This window comes from Stegostoma tigrinum, chromosome 8 (genome assembly GCF_030684315.1).
Source record: "Stegostoma tigrinum isolate sSteTig4 chromosome 8, sSteTig4.hap1, whole genome shotgun sequence".
Classification (NCBI taxonomy): domain Eukaryota; kingdom Metazoa; phylum Chordata; class Chondrichthyes; order Orectolobiformes; family Stegostomatidae; genus Stegostoma; species Stegostoma tigrinum.
In genome coordinates, this window is record NC_081361.1 from 90,813,277 (window position 1) to 90,836,289 (window position 23,013).

The 23,013-nt window shown below is 41.6% G+C and overlaps 2 protein-coding genes across 3 annotated transcripts in view; one reads left to right on the forward strand and one right to left on the reverse strand.

Moving 5' to 3' along the window:
- The window catches only part of LOC125456147 (heparan sulfate 2-O-sulfotransferase 1), a 173,886-nt gene extending 152,014 nt beyond the window's left edge, over positions 1 to 21,872 (reverse strand). Inside the window, exon 1 of one of the 2 annotated variants that reach the window (XM_048538931.2) lies at positions 21,845 to 21,872. Coding sequence is in view for 1 of the 2 variants with exons in the window: in XM_048538930.2 (XP_048394887.1) it covers positions 20,655 to 20,778 (124 nt within the window). In the remaining variant the exon portion in view is untranslated. Of the gene's footprint in view, positions 1 to 20,654; positions 21,104 to 21,844 lie in introns of those variants that run through there. The other variant, XM_048538930.2, reaches the window with a different exon arrangement.
- A 156-nt stretch (positions 21,873 to 22,028) lies between these two features.
- selenof (selenoprotein F) overlaps positions 22,029 to 23,013 on the forward strand; it is a 47,244-nt gene continuing 46,259 nt past the window's right edge. The window contains exon 1 of the mRNA XM_048538932.2: positions 22,029 to 22,163. Within this exon, the coding sequence (XP_048394889.1) occupies positions 22,116 to 22,163 (48 nt within the window). The 5' untranslated portion in view covers positions 22,029 to 22,115. The remainder of the gene's footprint in view (positions 22,164 to 23,013) is intronic.

The following is a 23,013-nucleotide window of genomic DNA, read 5'->3' on the forward strand; positions in this document are numbered from 1 at the left end:
GATGACAAAGTCTAGGTCACTAGTGCAAAAGACAAGACTCAGCTTTTGCTAACATCTTCAAGAAGCACCTTCTGAGGTCGCCAGTCTTCAGTCAATGATTCAATGTGCTCACGGTCAAGAAACACCTAAAAGCCATCACTGGAATTATTACCACCTACAAAAGACATTGGGTGTAATAAAATACTGTGCTGCTAAGTGCAACTCTAGTAACACTCGAGAACATAGACCATTCTAGCACGAAAAGCTTCAAAGTAATAGCAGCACGGGTAATGGCTACAAGGTGCATATCTCACCAAAGGCTCCTTCGACACCACCTAAACGTTGAATTTTTCTATCAAGAAGAACAAGGACAACCCATGGGAACTCCACCATCACTTGCAAGTACCCTTCAAAATCAAACCATCCTAAATTATTACAATTCTTTCTACTGTTGTGGGGCAAAAGCCTGGAAGCACTATTCTACACATCACTGTGAGCATACCAACACCACACGGATTGCAGCTGCTCTCAAAGGCAACCAGAGAATGAAAAATAAATGAGATAACAAGGTGTAGAGCTGGATGAACACAGTAGGCCAAGCAGCAGAGGAGCAGGAAGGCTGACATTTCAGGCCTAGCCAACCTTCCTGCTCCTCTGATGCTGCTTGGCCTGCTATGTTCATCCAGCTCTACACCTTGTTATCTCAGATTCTCTAGCATCTGCAGTTCCCACTATCAACGAAAATTAAATGCTGGGTTAAATGTTATGTGATCCCATGAAACCACAAGTCTTATAACTTTTCCATTTTTTTTTCCAAATTTGTACAAATATAAAACCATCCAAAACTTTTGCCTGCATCTTCATCCACCAGCATTAGTCAGTCAGCATTGATTAACTATGATCCCTGGCGACCAACATTTGATTTAAATTATCATTCTCATGTTAAGTCAAATGAAGAACTAAGTACTTAAATTAGAGATGCCAGGCCAAGCAATGTGTTGTAACTGCATGATGCAGGAGCTAGTAGACCTCATTGTGATTCAGACGGACCATTTCTCTAGCAAGTGTTGGATGTTTCAGGAACTTTGGCTAGGAACTGATGAGCTGGAGACCGAACTTCAAACACTGCGATTCAGGGAGAGGGACAGCTACCCGGACACTGTTTCAGGAGACACCCCTTACGTTAACTATCTCAAATTTCATCAGTGATCAGGGACAGGAGGGTGTCACTATGAGTGAGGCAGGTAGAGAGATCAAGGTGGTAGTGCTGAAGGAGTCTCAGCCCTTGTCTAACAGACTTGAGATTCTTGTTGCTCATACAATCACAGAATCAGAGTCCTACAACACGAAGACAGACCCTTGGGGCTCAAAATGGTCCACGTCGACCAAAACGTCCATCCATGCTAAGGCCATTTCCCTGCACTTGGCCCGATTTGTTCTAAACCTTTCCTATCCATGTCTTCATCCAAATGACTTTTAAATGTTGTCAGTGTACCTGCCTCAACCACTTCTGCCAGCAGCTCATTGCATATGCGCACCACCCTCTGTCAAAAAGGTTGCCCCTCGGGTTCCCATGTACTCATTCCCTTCTTACTTTAAACTGATGCCTTCTAATCCTCGATTTCCCAACCCTGGGAAAAAGACTGAGTGAATCACCCTACCTATGCCTCTCATGATCTTATACACATCCATAAGATGCCCCTCAGTCTTCTACACTCTGAAGAAAAATGTCATAGCTTGACCAACCTCTTCCGATAACTCAGTCCCTCAAGTCCTGGCAACATCCTTATAAATTTTTTCAGCAAAAGCTTACTGGTCTATAATTTCCAGATGATTTTTTGCAGCCCTTCTTCAATAAGGGCACAACATTTGCTCCCCTCCATTCTTCTGGTTTAACAATATCCTTCCTATACCAAAACTGAACATGATACTTCAGTGCGGCCTCACCAATGTGCTGGACAGCTGCAACATTACATCCTAACTTCTATACTTAAATGACCTGACTGATGAGGCCAGTGTGCCAAAAGTCATTTTCACTGCTCTGTCTACCTGCAACTCCACTTTCAGAGACAAGTGCACCTGCACTCCAACAGCCCTCTGTTCCGCTACACTCCTTAAGGCCCTAACATTCACTATGAAACTCCCACCTGGATTTGACTTTCCAAAATGCAAACATTACACTTATCTACACTAAACTCCATTTGCCATTTCTTGGCCCATTTCCCCAGCTGATCAAGATCCTGCTGCAATTACTGATAAGCTTCCTCACTGTCCACAATACTACCTATTTTAGTGTAACATACACAAACTTACTAATTATGCCTTGTACATTCTCGTTCAAGTCAGTCATTCATATCGATAACAAACAGCAATGGGCCCAGCACCAAAATCTGAGGTACAGGACTAGTCACAGGCCTCCAGTCTGAAAAGCATCCTTCCACTATTACTCTCTGCTTCCTACCATCAAGCCAATTGTGTTTCCAGTTCGCCAACTCACGTTCCAGAGCAGCCTACCACATGAAACCTTATCAAAGGCCTGACTGACATCCCTACAGACTACAAATCAAAAGAGAGAACTGCGGATGCTGCAAGTCAGGAACAAAAACAGAAGTTGCAGGAAAAGCTCAGCAGGTCTGGCAGCATCTGTGAAGAAAAAGAAAAAATCAGCTAAAGTTTTGGATCCAGTGATCCAGGGACCTTGGAGGTCAGTTCTGAGGAAGGGTCACCGGGCCCGAAACACTAACCAATTTTTTGTTCACAGATGCCACTAGACCTGCTCAGCTTTTCCAGCAACTTCTGTTTTAGTCCGTCTACTGCCCTGACCCAATCAACCTTCCAGGTGACTTCAAAAGAACCCGAACAAATTTGAGAGGTGCGATCTCCCACACACAACGCGATGCTAACTACCCCTAATCAAACCCTGTCTTTCTAAATGCACGTATATCTTATCCCTCAGAATCTTCTCAAGTAACATACCTATCATTGATCTTACGCTTACTGGTCTATAATTGCCAGATTATTTTTTGCAGCCCTTCTTCAATAAGGGCACAACGTTCGCTACCCTCCATTCTTCTGGGACCTCACCTGTGGCTAATGATGATGCAAATATATCAGCCAGGACCCTCAATTTCTTTTCTAGCCTCTTGCAGGGTTCTTGAATACATCTGATCAAGATCAGGAGATTTATCCACTTTCAAACATTCTAGTACTTACAACAACACCTCCTCTACTGTGATATGGACTGTGCCCAAGATAGCACTAACTTCCCCTGGTTCCTAAGTCCTCATTTCTTTCTCCACAGTAAACACAGGAGTGTTTATGGATGACAGTGGGGGCTTTAAGGAGGGTGAGCAAATTCAGCACAGCACCAAGGCAAAGGAAGCGGATCAAGAGACAGAAAACAGAAATGTTGTAGTCAGGGATAGTATATCAGGGGAATAGACACTGATCTCTGTGGCCAGAATTAACAGCCCAGAAGGCTGTGTTGCCTGCCTGTTGCCCCGGCTCAGGATATCCATAAGACCATAAGACATAGGAGTGGAAGTAAGGCCATTTGGTCCATCAAATCCACTCCGTCATTTAAATCATGGCTGATGGGCATTTCAACTCTACTTCCCTGCACTCTTCCCGTAGCCCTTGATTCCTTCTGAGATCAAGAATTTATCGATCTCTGCCTTGAAGGCATTCAACGCCCCGGCCTCCACTGCATTCCACGGCAATGAATTCCAGAGGCCCACCACTCTCTGGCTGTAGAAATGTTTCCTCATTTCCATTTCAAGTTTATCCTCTCTAATTCTGAGGCTGTGCCCACGGGTTCTAGCCTCCCCGCCTAATGGAAACAACTTCCCAGCGTCCACCCTTTCTAAGCCACATATTATATTGTAAGTTTCTATTATATCTCCCCTCAGCCTTCTAAACTCTAATGAGTACAATCCCAGGATCCGTAGCCGTTCATCGTACGTTAAACCTACCATTCCAGGGATCATCCGTGAGAATCTCCACCGGACACGCTCCAGCGCCATTATGTCCTTCCTGAGGTGTGGGGCCCAAAATTGGACACAGTATTCTAAATGGGGCCTAACCAGAGCTTTATAAAGTCTCATTTGAGGTGTAAAAGAACTTGAGGGGTAAGATCCAATTATCATAGTCCACGTAGGTACCAACAATATAGGTAGATAGAGAAAGGATCTGTTGCTCTGCTGAGGAGAAATGAGCAGCTAGGGGCTAAATTATAAAGCAAAACAAAAAAAGGTAATAGCCCTGGATTACTACCTGAGCCACATGCCATTGGCACTGAATCAACAAAACTAAAGAGGCAAATTCACGGCTTAAAAATCAATGTGGGAGAAATGGGCTCTAATTCATGCGACATTGGTATGAGTACTGGGAAAGGTGGGAGCTGTTTCAATGGGGCAGGTTCCATCTGAATCTTGCCAGGACCAGAGTCCTTGTGAATAGCATAACAAGGACAATGGATAGTGCTTTAAATTAAAATTAAAACTGGGGTGAGTTCAGTTGCATGGACAGTTCGAGTCGTAGTGGAGGGGAGGGGGATGAAAGAGAGCATGGGTGAGACAGAGACACTGCGAAGCTGAACAGAGGTTAAAGTTTCCAGAACACGTAATGGGACACAGAGTATGGAAAGGGTCAGGAATCAAACTCCAGGCATGGCAGACAAGGAGATAACAGGAGCGGGGGTGGAGGTAACTCTGAATTGAGGGTACTATACTTAAATGCATGCAGTATACAAAATAAAGGTAGAGGAGCTTGTAGTGCAGATTGAAATTGGTGGCTATTGCATTGGTGGCATCACAGAAACATGGCTGCAAGAGTTCAGGGCCGGGAACTAAATATCCAAGGCTACACGTCCTATTAAAAAGTACAAGTAGATATACAGAGGGTGGAGTTGCCTCGTTAGGAAGGAGTGAAATTAAAAATCGAGACCAAGAAGTGATTTAGAGTTGGACGGTGTAGAACTGGCGTGGTAGAGTTGCAGAACTGCAGAGGAAAAAGGACCATGATGGGAGCCGTGTAGAGGGCTCCTAGCAGTAATCAGGATGGGGGGAAGAAAATAAATCAGAAGACAGAATAATCATGGGGTACTTCAATATGCAGATAAACTGGGAAAATCAAGTTAGTAGCAGATCTCAAGAAAGGAATTTGTGGAATGTCTATAAAATGGTTTTTGGAGTAGAAACCGGCAATTCTGGACTTGATAACACAACGTGAAGCTACAGGAGCACAGCAGGCCAGGCAGCATAAGAGGAGCAGGAAAGTTGGTGTTTTTGGGTCGGGACTCTTCTTCAGAAAACGGAAAGGTCCCAACCCAAAACGTCAACTTTCCTGTTCCTCTAATGCTGCCTGACCTGCTGTGCTCCTCCAGCTCCACACCGTTTTATCTGACTCCATCACTGGTCGTTCTCACTATCTCCCAGTTCTGGACACAATGATGTGTAATGACACAAACTTGATTAGGGAGATAAAGTGAAGGAACCCTCGGGGCAGTTACCATAATAGGATAGAATATGTCCTACAGTTTGAGAGAGAGAGAGAGAGAAGCTAGAATCATGAGGTGGTATTACAATTGAGTAAAGGTAACTACAAAAACGTGAGGGAGCAGCTGACCAGAGTTCATTGGACAAGGAACCTAGCAGGGAAGACCAGTGGAACAGCAACGGCAGGAGTTTCTGGGGGTGATATGCAAGACACAGCAGAAATTCATCTCAAGAAAGAAGAAACATACCAAAGGGCAGATGAAGCAACCATGGCTGACAATGGAAGTCAGGAGCAGCACAGAAGCAAAAGAAAAAAAGAATGTGGTGTGATGAAGATCAGTGGTAGACCAGAGGATTGGGAACACTTTAAAAACTAGCAGACGTTAACTATAAAAGCAGTAAAGGGCAGAAGATGAAATATGAAGGTAAGCTAGCTAAAGATCCCAAAGGGGCTTTTTAGACATCTAAAAAGGAAGACAGAGGCAAAAGTGGACACTGGACCGCTGGAAAGTGAGACTAAAGTGGTAGTAATGGGGAATACAGAAATGGTGGAAGAACTGAATAAGTAGTTTGCATTTGTTTTCACAGTGGATGGAACCAGTAACATACCAGAATTTCAACAGAGTCAGGGGGCAGAGGTAAGTGTAGTAGCCATCACTAATGACAAGGTGCTGGTTAAGATGAAATGTCTGAACATGGGTATATCATCTGAAACAGATGGACTACAGCCCAGAGTTCCGAAGGAGATAGCTGATGAGATAGTGGAGGCATTAGTAGTAATCTTTCAGGAAGCATTGGATTAGGGAGGGCAGAGGGTTGGAGAATAGCTAATGAAACACACCTGTCTAAGAAGGGAGGAAAGTAGAAGAAAGGAAACTATAGGCCGGTTAGCCTGACCTCGATCGTTAGATAGATTTTAAGAGTCAATTAGTAAGGATGAGATTACAGAATACATGAAAGCACGTGGTAAAACAGGCCTACATCAGCACGACTTTGTCAAGGAGAAGTTATGCCTCACAAATTTGTCAGAATTCCTTGGAGGAGGTAATCTGCAAGTTAGACAAAGGACAGTCAGTGGACGTGATCTAGTTGAATTTCCAAAAGCCTTTAACAAGGCACTTCTTCCAAGGAAACAAAAAAATAGTGCATGATACTCAACAAATTTTCTGGAGGCATAAAGTACCACTTCTCAACCTGTCAGAGTTAGCTCTGATCTGCCAACAGAAGTAGTTTCCATAATTGATAATGAAGAATGGTAAAATGATGTAACGAACAATTGCAAGCATTTTCAAGGCTGTTCATGAAAATTAAAGGGCAAATGAATCAGATTAATTATCTCGAATTTGAGGGAGAATTGATTTAATATTGGAACAATGTATTACCAGTGATATACGGTCTGTAATGGTTTCTCGGACTGGGAATGAATTTGTTCATTCCAATCAGAACTTGCAACAGATTAAATACAGATCAAAAAAATCTCACAAAACGTATTCAGTTATAAAACAAATGTAGCCAAATATTACAAGTTCAAAATCAGTGAACCATAAATATGCATATTCAGCTTCGTAACGAGTGTACATCTCCAGATTTGAACCCCGCACCAGTTTCCTTAACACAGATCATTTAGATTTCCTATTCAGGATAAAAACTGGCATTACATTAGTATTTAGATCTGGAAGTTATTTTCACTGTTTTGCAAACTACTGAGACATACAAGTGGAGTGGAAAGATGTCAGGCAATGCCATTAATCAGAGAATGGGCCCTGCTTCTCAACTTAACTTGCCTGCAAATTGTAAATATGCTGTAGAGATATCTTAGTTTCATTTAGCTCTTATCCCCTTCAGACTTTCAATGAGGTGTCTTCACTGGACATCATACTGCCTCAGCAAATAAGGCCTGAATGTAACTGTTAACTAGGAAAAGTAAAGGGAGCATACTGTCGCCAAGAAGCTGATGACAATTAACTTGGATCTTTTCATGCATCAGGAAAACCCAGCTAAATCACCCAATGCTGAAATCTACTCAGGTCCCAGAGGGAAAGAACAATTTTACACAGTACAGCCAAGCTACAGATCATCTGTTGGATTTGTTTTTGCAAAGCAACAAGGCAACTAGAAATCATGTGAACACAAATACAAAGATCTAGATTGTCAGATAACAGCTTCACAGATTTTTTTTTTAAAAAAAGAAAAATAAAAAGATGTCATTCTTCATCTTGCTGTGCTCATCCCTCAAGGTTAGCATTCTCCCTCATATATCGTATCCCATTCCCCTGCAGCTCTCACCCAAACCTTGTTCCATCCATAATTCTCCCTCACATGCACACGGAGAACTGTAATTTCCCCCCAGTCTAATTTTCCTCCTATTTACTTTCTCCAGCTACGTCTGCAATGTTTCTTCCTCTCACATATCAATCACGCCCCATTCACTTTCCTTATACCTAAACGTTCCTTAAAACTGATTGTTCCCCCAATAATTTCACATTAGCATCCGACACGCTACTGTCTACCAATAAATTCTCGGGTTTGTTTAATCATCCATACCAGTTTCCCAGCAGTGAGAAACCGGCACTGTTAAAAAGTGCTCATATTTGTCAGCAAATACATTACTAGTGCCATACGCTGTGAATTGGCAAAGCTGATAAAATAGGCTTAGAAGGGTTTAGAGAAGAGGGAGTGGAGGACATGGCCATTAGGCAGATGGCCAAGACCTCTAGGTTGAAACAAACAGAAAATAGCTAGATACAAATGAATGCTCCCTTGTTCAATCCAAACCTGCCTCAGAAAATAGCGACACGACAACAGCTACATTTCAAAACTAGTGCCTACATTGTGCTTTAAGAAATGTCAAGGATTTGAAAACTATTACAGAAAAGTTATTTCTGAGATCACCATCAAGTCTTGAACTGAAGAAGGAAGGCCGAGTGCAGCTGGAAAGTTGCACGTTAATACATACAATGGATTCCTGCTGACAAAGCAGGAGATTTCCTTTAATTTCCACGACTCATCAACAGACCAGCTGTTTCTACTATCAAGATTCACTTTACCTCATTATTTCTAATTGCAGTACTAGAATAAATCAATTTCTTGTTCAAACAAAATTCACTGAAATTGTGGAGCAAGGGGGAACATCATATTTCAAGCAGAAATTACAACACTTTCATATTACTTCTCACTCTTGACCCTTTTTTAGGATCAGTGTACATTCCCCTTTCACATAACAAGCACCTTGAGATTTAGAAGGTTGCAGGCAGACATTAGTTGATTAATGACCCAGCTTATTGTAACCTTACAGTGCAACAGCGGCAACGCCGAAACCTCACTGAAATTCATATAGAAAAAGATTTAAGGACAGAATTTAACTGATTCCCTAATAGCTACTCGGAAGTTCTTGACAAAAGCTTACATTCCAAACTCCTTAACATTTACATCAAAATATGCAGATGATGATGTATGTTGTAAAGCAGAGGTTGAGCCTCCTCGGAGAGCCAAAACCAAAACACCCAGAGGAGCACCTTGCCCTATAATCTGTTAAAAGGGGTGTAAACTGTGTTTCAGCAACGTCTCGTGGTTAAATCAAACAAATCCTTGACACTCGCTTTACAATCAATAAGAAACAACTTATTTATCTAACTTTACCAATGAACAAATTAAACTATTAACAAATCCAGCAAATCACTTCTAACTACTAACTATTCCCATATAACGCAATATTCTAATAGTATGCTGTTCCAATAAATGCAAGTCCCACTTATATACAAAACAATGGAACTTAAGTCTCAAAATTTCAACAAGGTTACGTCTTCCAAAACGTTTTTTCTTTTCTGTCGTTTCTTCTGTCAGGAGTCTTAGCTAGGAGTGCCGTGGTACCGTTGTGAATAGATGATGCTTTCTCTAAGATCTGAAAACTATTATCTCTAGCAGATGGTAGTTAACTCTGCTGATTTCCCCACTGCCCCCTTCTTTTATAGCTTTGATGACATACAAATTTCTTACAATCAGCTTAGTCCTAGGTTGTCAAACCATTAGATTCAAATTTGAAAGGTTTTTGGTATCCAAGTGCCTAGTTCAAATTAATTGGCTAAATTCAAAACCCTGTTCACTTGGTAAAAATACTGCTTGGCCTGCTAACAGTACAGCTTTTCAACACAAATGTTGAAATTTGGGTGCTCTCTGTACTTGCAAACTTTCAAGGTGCTCACGGACATCTCCAAGCATAGAAAAAGCACAATCTTTTACAAGGGACTACACGATACGTCCCCCCTACAATTTGGTGTTTGTAAAATGCTAACGTCCTGCTTCCCAATCCACAAATGGTTTACCCAACTTTGCAAGTTACCCAATTTCAAACCATTTCTTTTTTAAAAATATATTGATCACAGTAAAACCTAGTGTCTAGAGGTGTTAATCATGCTTTCAACACAGTTCAGTACACTGGATTTAGAATCTGAAAGGAATAGTGGATTGCACATTTTGCTCGGCTTTCTCTTTCCTTCATTCGTGGATCCAGCTTAATGTACAAGTATCCTTAACTTTGTCAAAAACTTCTCAAAAGGGACTGTCTGGATTATTGCAAAATCGATTTTATAACATATATAACTGAACTCCTCATTGATCATTGAATTAGCTCCGTTGACACAAAAATGATTTCTCTGTTCACTGTAGAATCCCTATTTTCAAATCACTCCTTATCTGTACTATTTTATAGCACCACAACACTCAAGATCTTTGCACTTTTCAAATGCTTACTCTTTTGCACACCCCTAATTTTCATCATTTCATTGCTGATAACCAAGTCTTCAGCTAATTAATTTTTTAAGCTCTGAAGTTCACACTCCTACCCCTCACTCTCTCCTGTTTAAGATGCTCTTTAAAGCCTATCTTTTTGGAAAAACGTTTGGTTACCAGCCCCAATATCTCCTTGTGCTGCAGACATTTTCTATTGCCTCTAACATTTAATGCAGAGAAACAGGCCAGTTGGTCTACCAAGTCGACGTCAGTGTTTATGCTGCATATCCGGGTGGGAGGAGGTTTACTTACCCTGTAATATCTTCTCTTAATTGTCTTTCACATATCTGAATGAAAGACATACTTGCATTCCCATATTGCTTTTCATGATCATTAACTATCTCAAAGTGCAATTCAGCCAATTACGTATTTTTTGAAACACTGTCACTTGACATGTCAGAAACATGGAAACATTCGCTGTTTTAGGAAGATTATGGAGAAATGTGATAACAATCAGATATTATGACATTTTACGTGTTCATTGAGGGATAATTAGTCAAAATACTGGGGCTCACTTCCTCATTCTTGCTCAAAATAATACACAGTACCCTTTAACCTACACTTAATCAGGGATTTTGGCTTTGCACCTTTTTCCGAAGACAGGATTTGACATCTACACTGGTCAGTCAGCTTGACATTTATGTTAGAGATAATGGGAACTGCAGGTGCTGGAGAATCCAAGATAATAAAATGTGAGGCTGGATGAACACAGCAGGCCAAGCAGCATCTCAGGAGCTCTCTGATGAAGGGTCTAGGCCCGAAACATCAGCTTTTGCGCTCCGGAGATGCTGCTTGGCCTGCTGTGTTCATCCAGCCTCACATTTTATTATCTTGACATTTATGTTCATGCCTTGAAGTGTGACATGAAATCACAGTCATGGCATTCAGAACCAAAAAGTCTACCAAGGACCATAGCTAATTCTATCTAGCCTTCCTTTTAATGCCTTTTATGGATATAGATCTTAAGATATAGGAACAATTCTGCCAATTGGCCCATTGAGTCTGCTTCCCTATTCACTCATATCAATGGTATTAATGCTAGATCTTAAAACATGCCACTAACTCTTTGGCAGACCTGGAATTTACCTTGGAGCAGCCGAGAGCCAGTGCAGAGCAGACTGGAGGCTTGGAGCCAAGGAGCCAAGCTGGGACAGTTGTTGAACAGGAGTCTGGCACAGGCGGTCAGACCATGTGGGGGCAGCCCCTGCACTGAGCTGCTACAGTATAATGTCTATTCGGACTTTTTAAAAAAAATCTGACTATAATGCCAATCCTTTGACTATGTCTTATTTCTAACTTATTCTTTAAAACACTGTAAAGTAATATAAGTAATACTACTCTTCTTTCTATTTCTCTTCTGTACCTAAAATTTGTACCTAGGTGCTTGTAACTAAGATGGTGCCATTGTAAAACTTTTCACTGTACTCCAGCACGGCTGTACTGGAGTACAGGTGACAAGGATTTTCTATTCTATTCTAACCCTCTGGACTTTAAACCATTGTTGTCCGTGTCCAGGGCGCACTTCATGAGGACAGAGGAGAGGGGACTTGTTTATTTGTTTTTGTTCCTTTTCATTTGCACGAGTTCATTTTATTTTAGCTCTGTAGTCTCCACCTCAAAAGAGGCTGATGGGGATGAAATTGAGAGAGTCAATTTTTGTTTGTTTCTTTATTTTTGTTTCTTCCCCCAGAGTAATAGTATCTTCACTTTCATTTTTAAAAAGTTGAAGAAGCTTTATTTTCTGTTTCAAAAACGTACAGAGGGCTTTACTCTGTACTTCACCTGAGCCTGTCCCTATCACAGGAATGTCTGAGGGGGAGCATCGGGGGAGCTTGGCTTTTTCTGTTTATACCCTTCATTTAAAAGAATATAGGTTCTTGCTGGTGATAACAGGAACTGTAGATGCTGGAGAATCCAAGATAACAAAGTGTGGAGCTGGGTGAACACAGCAGGCCAAGCAGCATCTCAGGAGCACAAAAGCTGACGTTTCGGGCCTAGGCCCTTCATCTCTGTTGAAGGATCTGGGCCAGAAACGTCAGCTTTTGTGCTCCCGAGATGCTGCTTAGCCTGCTGTGTTCATCCAGCTCCACACTTTGTTATCATAGGTTCTTGCTTGGACAGAAGGCCAGTGACCAGAAGAGTGCCATAAGGATCTGTGCTGGGTCCACTGTTGCTCATCACTTATACAAACAATTTTGAAGAGAATGTAGGAGGCCTGATTAGTAAGTTTGCAGATGACACCAAAATTGGCAGTATAATGGATGGTGAATGTGCTTATCTCAGAATACAATGAGATCTTGATGAATTGGGACAATGGGCCAAGGAGTGGCAGGTGGAGTTTTAATTTGGATAAATGCTCGGTGTTGCATTTTGTTCAGACGAATAGTGGCAGGACCTGGAGGCTGATGACGAACAGAGAGACCGAAGGGCGTAGGTATGAAGTTTCTTGAAAGTGGCATCACAGGCAGACAAGGTGGAGAAAAAGGTGTTTGGCATGCTTACTGTCACTGGTCAGAGCACTGAGTGTAGGAGTTGGGGCAACATGTTGCAGATGTACACAACATCAGTGAGACCACTTTTGGTGTGCCGCATTACCATTCTGATCACCCTACTTTACAATGTTGTTAAACTTGAAAGGGTCCAGAAAAGATTTACAAGGGTGTTACAAGACTGGAGGATTTGAGCTATAAGGAGAGGCTGCACAGGCTGGTTCATTTCCCCTGGAGCATTGGAGGCAGATGGGTGACCTTACAAAAGGTTTATAAAATCATGAGTGGTATATATACGGTGAATATCCAAGGTCTTTTCCCCAGGGTAGGGGAATCTAAAACTAGAGGGCACAGGTTTCAGATGCGGAGGAAAAGATTTAAAAGGGACCTGAGGCGCCAGGTTTTCATATAGAGGGTGGTGAGAAGACGGAACAAGTTGCCAGAGGAAGTGTTAGAGGTGATTATACTGACAACATTGAAAAGACATTTGGACAGGTATTTGAATTGGAAAGATTAAGTAGGATATGGGCCAAATGCCAGTAAATGAAACTAGTTCAGTTTGGGAAACCTGGTCAGCATAGACCAAAGAGTGTTTCTGTGCTGTACTGTATGATTCTACAGCCCTACTAAGCGCAACAACTGTGATCTCACCCGCAAATGACATTCTTTCCCAACATTTAATCTGTCATGTTCTTCCATAATTTAAACTCGTCCATATCAACTCTCAATCTTCTTTTCTCCAAGGCCCCCAGCCTGTTCAATCAGTACAACTCCTCAATTCTGCTACTGTGCTGGGTTTTTGTTTTCCAAATCTTCTACATTGTTTCTATATTCTTTTCATAGCACGTAATAGAGTGAACAGTTCAGGTCTCCAAACATGGCCTTACAGATGTTTAATAGAACTTCTCTACTTTTCAGTTCCACCCTCTAACAATGAATATGATTTCAAATTGTCTTATTGACCAGTATCAAAATTGTAGACCATAGCACATAAGTCACCCTTTGAATCTTCAAAAACACTTCCAAACATGGGAATCAACCTACCTGCCTAGTGTAAAATGTGAACCACAAGTGTTATTGTAGGTAGTAGGAACTGCCAATGCTGGAGTCTGAGATAACAGGGTGTAGAGCTGGATGAACACAGCAGAGGAGCAGTATTTTTGGGTCTGGACCCTTCTTCAGAAATGGGGGAGGGGAAGGGGGCTCTGAAATAAACAGAGAGGGGGAGGCAATGATAGAAGGTGGATAGTGGAGCAGATGAGTGGAGAGAAGATGGACAGGTCAGGGAAGCAGGGATGAAGCCAATAAAAGGTGAGTGTAGCTAGAGAGTTGGGATGGGAGTTGGTCAGGAAGGGAGGGCAAACGGACTGGTCAAGGAGGCGGGGATGAGGTTAGTAGGTAGGAAGTGGGGGTGGGGGTTGGTCAGTGAGGTGGGAGGAGCAGATGGGGTGGAGCAGATGACTGAGAAGTGTTGTTGTTTGTCATGAACCGAGCGTAGGTGCTCCACAAAACGGTCTCCAAGCCTCCGCTTGGTTTCCCCGATGTAGAGTAGGTCACGTTGGGAACAGCAGATACAATGTATCACATTAAACAGATGTTCACCTGCATATCTGCTAATGTGTAAGGTTTTCTTGGGGCCTAGGATGGAGGTGAGGGGGGGGGGGGGTGTAGGGGCAGGTGTAGCACCTCCTGCAGTTGCAGGGAAAGGTGCCAGGGTAGCAGGGCTAGCGGGGAATATGGAGCGGACAAGGGAATCACAGAGAGAGCACCGTCCCTCCTGAAGGCAGATAAGAGTAGGAAGTGAAATATATCCTTGGTAGTGGGGTCAGATTGCAGGTGGCAGAAGTGGCGGAGAATGGTACATTGAATCCGGAGGTTGATACGTGAGGACTAGGGAAATTCTGTCTTTGTTGTTATTGCGGGGAGAGGGTATGAGGGCTGAGGTGCAGGAAACACAAGAGAGAGGAAATTGCGGTGCTTTAAAAAAAGAAAGGAGGATATCTGGGATGTCGAGGAGTGGAACATCTAATCCCAAGCTGAGCAATCTTGCTCTTCAACTAGACCTGTTGCATTCCAGAAAATCATGACCATAAACAGTATTTGTTCTGAAATCTTGGGATTGTTTGGCCGACTTAAGTGCATAGACAAGTAATACAAATAAAACCATTGACTTAACCATGCCATGCTAATACAACCATTGACCCAATTGTTGCAATAACCATGACTTGAAGACAAATTCCATTACATGCTTCTCAAGATCAGACCAGTGAAGGTCCTCCTTGTCATGGTGCATTTAGTCATGATCATCATCTTCAGGATGGATTTCTTCTTACAGTCTCACCAGTTTTTCCACCAACAGCAAATTCTCTCAGTGCAGCAGTTATCTGACAGACTAGCCAATGTTACAATTTTCAGTTTGAGAGCTGTTCTTTTATTCTTTTCTATCTGCAGGTAGATCTATTTCTAGGTCATAGTCACTCTGAACATACTGGTCTGCATGTCGTAGTGTTTGTGGATCTTCACGCCTGCTTGATTACAGATGCCATTTTATTAAAAAAGTAACTTAAGTTGCATTTCCGAGCTAAAAATTTGAGACCAACTCCTAATGAGAGTACAGCCTTAGACACGCTGAAAAATAAAGTCAATCATAACACTGAGTCCCGTAGACAATGATGTATGATACTTTTACTGATTAATGCATCTCTTACCTACGCTTCTTGAAATGATGATGATTTGGCATATCAACATTAATAAGCTCAATAATACTATCAAACAGTCCTTCAACTTTCAACCCAAGAAATGTTATCTGCAGATATAAATGAAGTGTGCATGGACAAAATTTATGAGAACTATTAGTAATATAATGCCTTAAACATAATGAAATGTTGCAAGACAATTCACAGGACTGTAAAACACAAATGTAGGACAAACTGCCAAGTGGACACTGCTCAATTTGCTTTGCAATGAACAGAATGCAATTTATCCTGGCTTTTGCACTATAGCTGAATGGCATAGCAATCCTCCGGAGATAAGTATATCTTTCTGCTTCAAAGAGACTTTACAAAAAGCGTCTCAAATTAAAAAAACCCAAACAAGACCAACTTGTGTTAACAAACACACCAGTCTTCAATATTTTGTCATTAAACCCAAGCAAAACACACCACAGATGTAACTGACTTCAATTCCTGATCAAATTGCTTTTATATTTATAATCATACGGAATAAAATTACAAAAACAAAATTAGTTATAACAAATGACAAAGGAAATATGAAAATATTACACTTATAAAAGTGATTGAATTGTTAGTAAAGTGAATGAAATAACCAGATTCAGTTGAAAATAGATTTATTTTAATCATGATTGGATGAGGCTTTTCGCAGGTAAAGTGCAAAGCTTTCAAAAGCAAGATAATGAGAGTTCAGGGACAATATGTTCCTGTCAGCATACAGGTCAAATCTGGCAGGAGTAGAGAACACTGAATGACTGGAGATATTGGAGGCTCTGGTCTAGAAAATGAAGGAGGCATGTGTCAGGTATTGACAGCTGGGGTCAAGTGAAACCCTTGAGGAGTATAGGGGTTTTAGGAATACACTTTTAAGGGAAATTAGGAGGGTAATAAGGGGACATGTGATAATTATGGCAGAAAGGTTCAAGAGGAATCCCAAGAGATTCTACAAGTGCATAAAGGGCAAAATAGCACAAATGCACGAAGGGCAAAATCAACAAAGGCCAACGTGAGAAACGACAGGAGATGGGTGAGATCCTAAACAAATGTTTCACATCAGTATTTACTGTGAAGAAAGACGTGGAAGCAAGGGAACTTGGAGAAATAAATAGTGACATATTGAAAAGAGGCCACATTACAGAAGGGAGGTGCTGGAGGTCTTCAAACACAAAAGGTAGATAAATCCCTGGGGACTGATCAGACTTATCTCAGGACACTGTGGGAAGCTAGGGAGGAAATTATAGAGCTCCTAGCAGAGATGCTTACATCAGCGAAAACATGGATGGGGTGCCGGAATACTGAAAGGTGGCTAATCTTGAGCCAGTATTTAAGAAAGACTACAAGGAAAAGCCAGGGAACTAGAGACTGATATGCCTGACAGCAGTGGTAGATAAGCTGTTGGAAGGGATTCTGACAGACAAGATTTATATGCATTCAGAATGGCAAAGACCGATTAGCAATCGTCAGCACAGCTTCATGAGTAGGAAATAGAGTCTCACAAACATGATTTGAGTTTTCTGATAAGGTACCAAGATGATAGATGAGGTCAGAGCGGAAGACAATGTCTATATAGACTTCAGTAAGGCTTTGACAAGGTTCTACATAGTAGATTTGTTATTAAAGTTAGATCCCATGGGATCCAGGGAGAGCTAGCTAAATGGATACAAAATTAGCTTGATTGTAGAAGGCAGAGGGTGATTGCAGGGGGCTGTTGTTCAGACTGGAGTTCTGTGACCAGAAGTGTGCCACAAGGATCAGGGCTTGGTCCACTGTTGCTTGCCATTTATACAAGTGACTTGGACGAGAATGCAGGAGGCATGGTTGATAAGTTTATGAATGATACCAACATTGGTGGTATAATGGACAGTGAAGAAGGTCACAATGGGATCTTTAGCAACTGGGCAGTTTGAGGAGGAATGGCAATTGAATTAAATTCAGATAAACGTGAGGTGTTGCATTCTGGCAAGACAAACCAGGCAGGGTTTATACAGTTAGTGGCAGGACCCTGTCAAGCGTTGTCGAACGGAGACACCTAGGAGCGTGGGTGCACAGTTCCTTGAAAGTGGAGTCACAGGTAGACAAGATGGTGAAGAAAGCATTTGTCACACTTGCCTTCATCAGTCAGAGCACTGAGGACAGGAGTTGGCACGTTATGTCATGGCTGTATAAGTCATTGATAAGGCCACATTTGGAGTGCCTCTTACAATTCCGGTCACCTTGCTATAGGGAGGATGTTGTTAAACTGGAAAGGGTATTCAAACAAAATGCTATCATGACTGCAGGATGAATTATAAGGAAAGGCTGGAATTTATTTCCCCCACTTGGAGCAGAGGGTGACGTTAGAGGTTTATAAAATCATGACGGGCATAGATATGGTGAATAGCCAAAGTCTTTTTCCCAGGGTGGGGGACTCCAAAACTAAAGGGCATAGGTTTAAGGTGAGAGCGGAAAGATCTAAAAGGGACTTGAAGGGCAATGCTTTGACACAGAAGGTGGCGCATATGTGGAATATGCTGCCAGAGGAAGTGGTAGAGGCAGGTACAATTACAACATTTAAAAGGCATTTGGACTGGATAGAAAAGGTTTAGAGGGATCTCTGCCAAACTCAGCAAATGGGGCTAGTTCAGTTCAAGAAACCTGGTCAGTATGGACAGCTTGAGCTGAAGAGTCCATTTCCATGCTGTATGGCTATTTACAGTTTACTTCATCCCCTTGATAAACACAAATTCCTTAAGTTTTAACTCTGGAAAATATGAAAGTATTTAGCAATCGAGTATTAACAAAATTCAACACAAATGGCAACCGATGACTCCATCCCTTTGTAGTGGAAATGTATTATCATTTGCAGCTTTTTTACAATTTTAGTTATTGTCATTGTAAAAGAAGTGGAGTGTCGCAGTAAATGAGCACACACAACAGCATTCCATCTGTCCTTCAGCAATGAAGACAGCATAAAGATATAATATTCTGCAGTCAGTTTTTGACATCTAATGAGACCCTTTTTTTTCGGTGAGGAAAGCATTAACAATGAATCCCACAATAAAGGACTATGCAACAATAACCAAAAGATGAAAATGCATTCACTTGGAGCAAGCATTGTTTTCATTGCTTTTCAGAGAATTTTTAGAAATGCAACTCCTGAAAGGAGATAAAGATCAAAAGGTAATTTTGTACATTTGACCAATCGTCCTGATCCCCCAAACCATATAAAGGACGTAGAAAGCAAAAGCAACCTTGTAGCAAAGAAATGAAATGCAGCAAAAATGATGAGTCGTTCATTTTCAACAGCAGTTCAACAACATTAATCTGAATCTGCATGTCAAGTGTCTTGAAAGACAAAATGAAATATCTTAAAAGTTAGTACCAAGAATGTGTAATATACATGATCACAAGTGAGAAACATAGCAGCAATTTAACCCAATACAAAAATTCAACCAAAGCTTAGGCAAATTACAAGGTCATATGGAGCCTGAGATTTGGTTACAGCAGTGTTAAACTCATTTCCTGATGCTCATTATCAACTGTTTCCAACCAATATGATATTTTCTTTAAAATTATTTCAAGCTTTTTTTTAGAAAAAGCCTCAGATTCCTGCACCAATATTCCAAGAATTACATTCAAACCAGCAAAGTATTAATTAGAGTGATTAAAAAGTTGACTGGCATAGTTATTGATTACTGGAAAATTCCACATTCAGCACAAGGATGGAAAAACAAATTATATTCTTCCGAATGAGAACTGGGCTGTTACCATTCACATGCATTGTATAGATACCAAATTAAAGCTAAGTATGAAGTAATATCTCATTCAACCTTGTGTTCAAACCATGCACAATTAATTTAACAAACTAAATTAAAGATTTTAAATTATTCAAATAAGATGATGCTTTTATCCGCATTCTCCGCTCGAATAATTTTTAAATAGCCCTAACAGCATAAGTGCCACTTGTCATCTGAACCAATGGCTTCTTTTGATTTCTAAGTTGGCTCAAAACATGCAGCTGATTACAATTTTCTTAAACTTCTCCCACTGATGCACAGCTTCCAGGCTCTGCAATCTCTCTCAAAGACGGTTCCACTACTACTGTATTGCTTTTTGACGCTGGTGCCTGTCTCATGTCACACATTTGTCGATCATGTGTAGTTACGCATGATCAGGTCTTGCACATAATCCAGATCCGAAAACAATTCTGAACGTAGTCAACGGCAGTAGCCTCATCAATGTGAAATGACAATACTGCCTCTAACTGCTCAGTATTTTACACGCTGCACGTAAAATTGCAAGTAAGACCAAATTACCTTTACTTACATAGGACAGACAATTGCTTACAATCTCAATTATTCCTCTAAATAGGCAGTGCTTCGTCTGTCCGCCTCCCTCAATTCAAGTACTAATTCGCACTTTTGAACTTCTGACAGCTACCTTCTAGTCTTTCCCATTCTTGGGCCAACATTCTTTATCAACACTCCAACTGAGCGCAGACATCTAAAATAACTATAATTCAAATTTCAGGTACCTTCGACAAGCTCTCTTTTTTTTAAAAAAATGCACGTATTGCATCAACAAGATACAATTCTAATTCACAATGGTACAGTAGACTAATTCAATTGTCACTTTCCCACTTTGGGAGAAGTTCTTGAAGAATTACAAAATTATAACATACACAGGCGAGTTGCGTATTGTAATGTGACTCGATACAATTCGATGGCACAGCATTTGCGACCAGACCTTCCTTGCCTCGACCCTTTCGCACCCCATCGCCATTTAAACTGCACATGCATCGTGACTATCAAAAGAAACGAACAAACACTTTTCAAAAAATTGGGAATCAAAAATGATGGCCCCAACCATTCAGCACAGGCCTACTACAGTCTTTGCCAGCCGCTTTTCTTGCAAACCACGCAGAAACAGGCACTTCACAGAGCAGGGGCGAGACTTGTTCAAGTCGGGCCAGTTGCTTTATTGATAATGCAGCATTCAAGCTTCAAGATCAGGCAATGAGTCCTTTACTTTCAAATAAAAAAGGACAAAATAATACAAACTGTTACACGTCTAACTTGTAATTTAAATGTCTACAAAGCCTTGCGCAGGCATGGCGGTTGCGACGGTGGGGGGTGGGGGGGTGGTTGGTTGTGGAAGAGAGAGATGTTAATGCCACAAACAATGTCTTGACTTACCCAGTTTTCCCCGAGATTCCTCCAGCTTCTGGATCTGGTTCTCCAGGAACAACATCGCGATCACAAATGCCACAACCGCGAGAAGCTGCAATTTGGGCGGCATGATAATTCGTAGTAGCCCCATGAAATTATCAAGACATAACGCAGGAGTGGAAGGGGAGGGTGGGAATAAAAGAAAGGAGGGCGAGGAGGACAGAGAGTTAAAGAAAAATCACACACGGAAGGAGGAGGATGCGGGTTGTGGGGAAATGTAGGGGGTAAAGAAGAAATTTGATCTTTTTTTAAAAATCAAAGCTCAGATTTGCCAAACGATTTAACGGACATCGTCAGTGCAGAAGTCGTGGGGGAGGGAGGAAAACATGAAATCAGAGCTTCTAGTCACGGCCTCGCGAAGCTAACCGGCATCGGTACCCTCTCGGTGCCTTGTCTCCTTAGTCCAGCCCATCCCCACTCCCGCCGCCCACACCAACCGCCACCCCGCGTGCACGCCGGAGTTAGAACGTACGTACGCACGCGCACGCCCTCCAACCATCCAACCCGCAGCGGCGGCGCACTAAGACCCCGCCGTTCCATTTCCCAGGCTGCGGCGGACGCACCAAAACTCCATCAAGTCGATTGGTTCTTCCGCACGTCAAACACGAATCTACGTATCTATTGGTCCCTGCTCACGTCAATCATGTCTACTGGAGGACAGACCCGATCTGACTGGTTATGTCTCACATCCAGACGTCACGCACGAACAAAACAGTTCCGAAGGCAATTGGTCCGAGCAAATGTCAATCATATGTCTCCCCAAAGTGCCCAAACTTGATTTGAGATAACAATGTGTAGAGCTAGATGCACACAGCAGACCAAGCAGCATCTTAGGAGCAGGAAAGCTTTCATCCAGCTCTACATCTTGTTATCTCGAATTCTCCAGCATCTGCAGTTCCTATTATCTTTCCAAATTTGATTTGCCTTTCTTACATCAATCAAGATCTAGCTGGCCCACCCTCCAAGTCGATTGGCTTGTCCTCACGTCAATTATGTCCTCCGCACAACCTCCGACAATTCCCAAGGACAATTGTTTTTCTACTTAGATAACAAGGTGTAGACCTGGATAAACACAGCAGGCTAAACAGCATTAAAAGGAGCAGGAAGGCTGACGTTTCGAGCCTAGACCCTTCTTCAGAAAGTTATTTTTTACTTACACTTTTCTCCAACCCGCTACCACTCACCAAGTTGATTGGGTTGTTGGCACGTCAATCGCATGACGAGATTTAGTCGTCAGTGTCAACTGCCTGTTTGAGGATCATGTTGAGTACACCCTTACCATGGTTAAAATAAATCTATCGATGACAAGTGCAAAAAACAAGTGTTTTTTTTGTTTTTAAAAATAGTGTGCGGCGTGATAATTTTCAGACGCGGTGAGCTTTATAATTTCCTGCCTTGAAGGTGGAGGGGGTCTTTCGGCGATTCAAGATGGCTGCTGAAGTGTACTTGTTATGGCTATTCCCTTTATTAAATGCGGTAATTATTGAATGATTTTATATTCGTGCACTCATCCTTTTTCTTCTTTCTAGTTATGAATATGTTAATTTATTGAATGAAGGTTACTCAGCTTTTGGGCAGTGTTTCCTGACGTTTTAACTGAGGTAGGCCTCATCGCAGGATATGTGTTTAATCCGGATATTGGGTGACGTGGACTGAAACCAGCTTTTGGACAATGCCTAGTTCGTTCTAATGTTCCTCTTCCTCCACCCACCACCTTCCGTAAAAATTATAGGTATATTTCTTACGGTCCTTAAAGGTGTCCGATCCCAGTTTAAAAGTTTTGAGTGATCCCGAAGACCTGTTCTTAGCGTTCTGATACCTCCCAATGATTGGTTTGTGATTGTCTGGGTTACATTTTTGGCTGTTTGTTGAGTTGCACCGTGAAGTGTAAGAACATGCTGTACCACTATAAAAGTGAACAAACAATCGAAGTTATAATTGAATAGAAGTTGAGCTTTGATAGCTTCCAATTTGAGAAAGAGTGGGAAGTGAAAATATCTTGATTACCTTGAGTGCATGTTGCATTTTGAAACTACATTAATTAAGACTTGTATTCAACACCACGAATTCAGTGAGTAAGAAAACAATTTTGTATATTTATAGGAATTTTCCTTGTGTTATCAAACAAAAGTGTAAGGGTAAATGTGTTGGTTAGGATAGTTGGCTGGACTGCTGGTTTGCAATGTGGAATACTGTTGACAGAATAGGTTTGATTTCTGCATCACCTGAAGTTACCATGAATGATTCTCCTTCTCAACTTCTTTTCCCCTTGCCTGATATGTGGTGACCACTCAGATTAAACAGCCGTCAGTCATCTATAATGAGA